This window comes from Artemia franciscana, unplaced genomic scaffold (assembly GCF_032884065.1).
Source record: "Artemia franciscana unplaced genomic scaffold, ASM3288406v1 Scaffold_4433, whole genome shotgun sequence".
Lineage (NCBI taxonomy): Eukaryota > Metazoa > Arthropoda > Branchiopoda > Anostraca > Artemiidae > Artemia > Artemia franciscana.
The window spans coordinates 12,266-15,822 of record NW_027064921.1 but is presented as its reverse complement, the minus strand read 5'-3'; the positions used below and the strand labels follow the sequence as shown (position 1 = coordinate 15,822).

The following is a 3,557-nucleotide window of genomic DNA, read 5'->3' as shown; positions in this document are numbered from 1 at the left end:
TTAATATCTTCATTTTTTCAACATACGTAGCTATTACCCTCGAAAACTAAAACTTTTGAAATAGCAAAAGAGCGCCTTTAATCACATTCTTTACCATGTGTAATCATAAAATAGTCTAATATCTTCATTTTTTCAACATACGTAGCTATTACCCTCGAAAACTAAAACTTTTGACATAGGAAAAGAGCCTTTAATCACATTCTTTGCCATTTGCAATCATAAAATAGTCTAATATCTTTATTTTTTCAACATACGTAGCTATTAACCTCGAAAACTAAAACTTTTGACATATGAAAAGAGCCTTTAATCACATTCTTTACCATTTGCAATCATAAAATAGTCTAATATCTTCATTTTTTCAACATACGTAGCTATTACCCTCAAAAACTAAAACTTTTGACATGGGAAAAGAGCCTTTAATCACATTCTTTACCATGTGCAATCATAAAATTGTCTAATATCTTCATTTTTCCAACATACGTAGCTATTACCCTCGAAAACTAAAACTTTTGACATGGGAAAAGAGCCTTTAATCACATTCTTTACCATGTACAATCATAAAATAGTCTAATATCTTCATTTTTTCAACATACGTAGCTATTACCCTCGAAAACTAAAACTTTTGAAATAGGAAAAGAGCCTTTAATCAAATTCTTTACCATGTGAAATCATAAAATAGTCTAATATCTTCATTTTTTCAACATACGTAGCTATTACCCTCGAAAACTAAAACTTTTGACATAGGAAAAGAGCCTTTAATCACATTCTTTACCATTTGCAATCATAAAATAGTCTAATATCTTCATTTTTTCAACATACGTAGCTATTACCCTCGAAAATTAAAACTTTTGAAATAGGAAAAGAGCCTTTAATCACATTCTTTACCATTTGCAATCATAAAATAGTCTAATATCTTCATTTTTTCAACAAACGTAGCTATTACCCTCGAAAACTAAAACTTTTGACATAGGAAAAGAGCCTTTAACCCTTTCAGGACGGAATTATGATAGAGCTAAAGAAAAAAATCCATTTTCAGGTTTTAGCCTTAAATGACCTCACATATGATGAGTTTGATACAAAATATCAGTTTCATTCATTCATTCCAGACTTACAGTCATGACTCCAATTGACATCTTCCGCTGTCACACGCCACTAAATCCATATAATGATCTAAAATGGAAATTTATTTTTAATGCCAATACAAAGAAGAAGAAATACAAAATAGTTATTGGGTATGAAAGATTTTGAAACAGTTTCTGTTCTTCACCAGACACAATGAAACATGACACTTGAAACACTGGATTCGAGCATAAGCCGAGCAGAGCCGGCATCGCTTCTTATCAGCCACTGCCTCTGGCCAATGCTGGATGCCGTCATAGCGAACACTATCGTATGGCTTTGGTTTGGCAAGCTTTGGTCTTTTTGGAGTGGAACAGTCTTGGTCTCTGAGGGGTCTTCCACGAGGCTTTGGAGTTCCATCATTTGTAGAAGTAAGGTAGTTGGCGATTTCGCTCTTGAAATCTAAGAGGCTCTTATTGTGGGTTCGGCCTTGCTGACCCATATGACGCCGATAAAGCAACCATGCGTTGACGACTGAAAGATCCAAGAAATAGTAAAAGAGACGCATATACCATTTTTTTCCACGTATATCTATCCTGTACAGCTCAATGAGCATATCACTGAGGTCAACGCCACCCATGAATTTGTTGTACTCAGCAATACACAGGGGACGGACAACGTCGACGTACTTCTTCGAATTACGGTCCCAGCGTTTGCAGTTATCTGAAGGTTCGGCGCCGACAAATGACGAAGCAATGCAGACGCTCTTGTTGTCGAACCACTTCGTAACCACTATACCGCTATTGGTCTCAACTCTGTAGTCAAAACTTCCTCTTCCCTTTTTTTTCAGTAAATCGTCAGCTTCGATATTGCAACCTTTCAGTCTGTTTGTCCTGACGGTGCCAGCTGAATGAATCCCGTGTAAAAGGAGCTCGCGAATCAGTGGTATACTTGTGTAATAATTGTCAAAAAAGAGCTTGAAGTTTTTGTCTCTTGGAATCTCCTCTGCTAGTCTGAGCACAACCTCTGCTCCCTGACCAAGCTCAGTGACTGGAACCGAACCTTTCCCAGTATAGACCTCAAAGTCGTAGATGATTCCGCTGGCCCCTGCACGACTGAATATCTTGATTCCCCAGGAGTGGGGTTTGTCCTTGAGGTATTGCTTGAACCTTAGCTTTCCTTTAAAAGGGACCATTTGCTCGTCAATACTCTGCCTTTCCTCTGCAGGGATTTTTGTTAGATTTGCTCGCAGTCCGTCTATAACCGGCCGAAGTTTAAAAAGAGAGTCATAGCCGTCTTGACCTTTTGGAACAGCAAGATGGTTATCGTTTGCATGAAAAAATCTTCGAAGGGTTTTGAACCTGTCTCTGGGCATGACATCTGCAATGAGGGGAAACCTTGTAGCTCTATTCCAGTGTTGAGACATTGTGGGCTGTTTTATTATGCCCATGAGCATATGGATTCCCAGGAACTGTCCCATCTCTTTATTGGTGACTTTCAGTTGGACACCCTCCTTCTGCATCGCATACAAATTGGACTGAAAAACAAGGCGTTCGACCATGTCATCGTCAAACATCTGCTTGAAATATTCAATAGGGGTTGGAATTTCCGGAGGAGGTGGAGGAAGAGAAGACTTCCAGGTTACATCGGGGGATTCAAAGTTTTGTTTTCTCCATCGAAATTCTCTGGAAGATGAAGATTGGAAAGGTGTTGCTGTACCAAAGGTAGATGGGTCACTAATGACAGAGGCAACCAAAGGGTATGGTGGTGGAGATGCACTTCGGTTGACGATGTATACGTGAGTCAGTCACGATAAGGTAAATCATCTTCATCAACGTTGTATTCAAGGGAGGGGTCGACAGGGGGGTTCCAGTCAGGATCGTTATCATCTTCCTCGTGGTCAAGGTCCTCATCGTCTTCTATTTCCAGATCAGACAGTTCTCCATCTGGTTCAAGAATATACTGAACAGCTTCGTCCCGTGAAAAGATGTGGTTCGCATTTCGTGTAGTCTGGCTTCTGAATAATCTTTCCTCCCTCTTTGACATGATAGCACTAAAAATAAAAAAATCATTAATTGTTGAAATTAATTTAAATTGTTGTTTGATATAATGCATGTCAATAAAAAAGTAGGTGTAATATTTATCATTTTATTGAAATTTACAAATATCAGGCCGGTCTCCATCAAATTTGACCAAATATTTGGATAAGTATGGTTTCTTGGACAAAAGAATTGTTTAGGTTTTCTTAGCTTTCTCTATATCAAACACTATATCTTTATATCTTTCATCAGATTCAGCACACAGATAATAAAACAACAGAAAAGAATCCAACTTTTTTGCTTTTCTGCATCCAGACATTTTCCTTCAAGTCAAAAGTTTGATAACATTTAGTCTTCTTAGCTTTCAGTAACGTTTTGACTAAAATATCCCTTATCCTATAATTAGATTCAGGGCTAATTTATTTCACTAAACTTTTTATGCTTTACTGTTAAAAATTA

General features: G+C 37.6%; 1 protein-coding gene across 1 annotated transcript; it reads right to left on the bottom strand.

Annotated features, from left to right (window-relative positions):
- Positions 1-987: 987 nt before the first annotated feature.
- On the bottom strand, positions 988-2,878 carry LOC136043310 (piggyBac transposable element-derived protein 3-like). Its single transcript, XM_065728237.1, has one exon. It carries the CDS (start codon positions 2,633-2,635, stop codon positions 1,226-1,228), a length of 1,410 nt encoding a protein of 469 aa, XP_065584309.1. The 5' UTR covers positions 2,636-2,878; the 3' UTR covers positions 988-1,225.
- Positions 2,879-3,557: the final 679 nt, after the last annotated feature.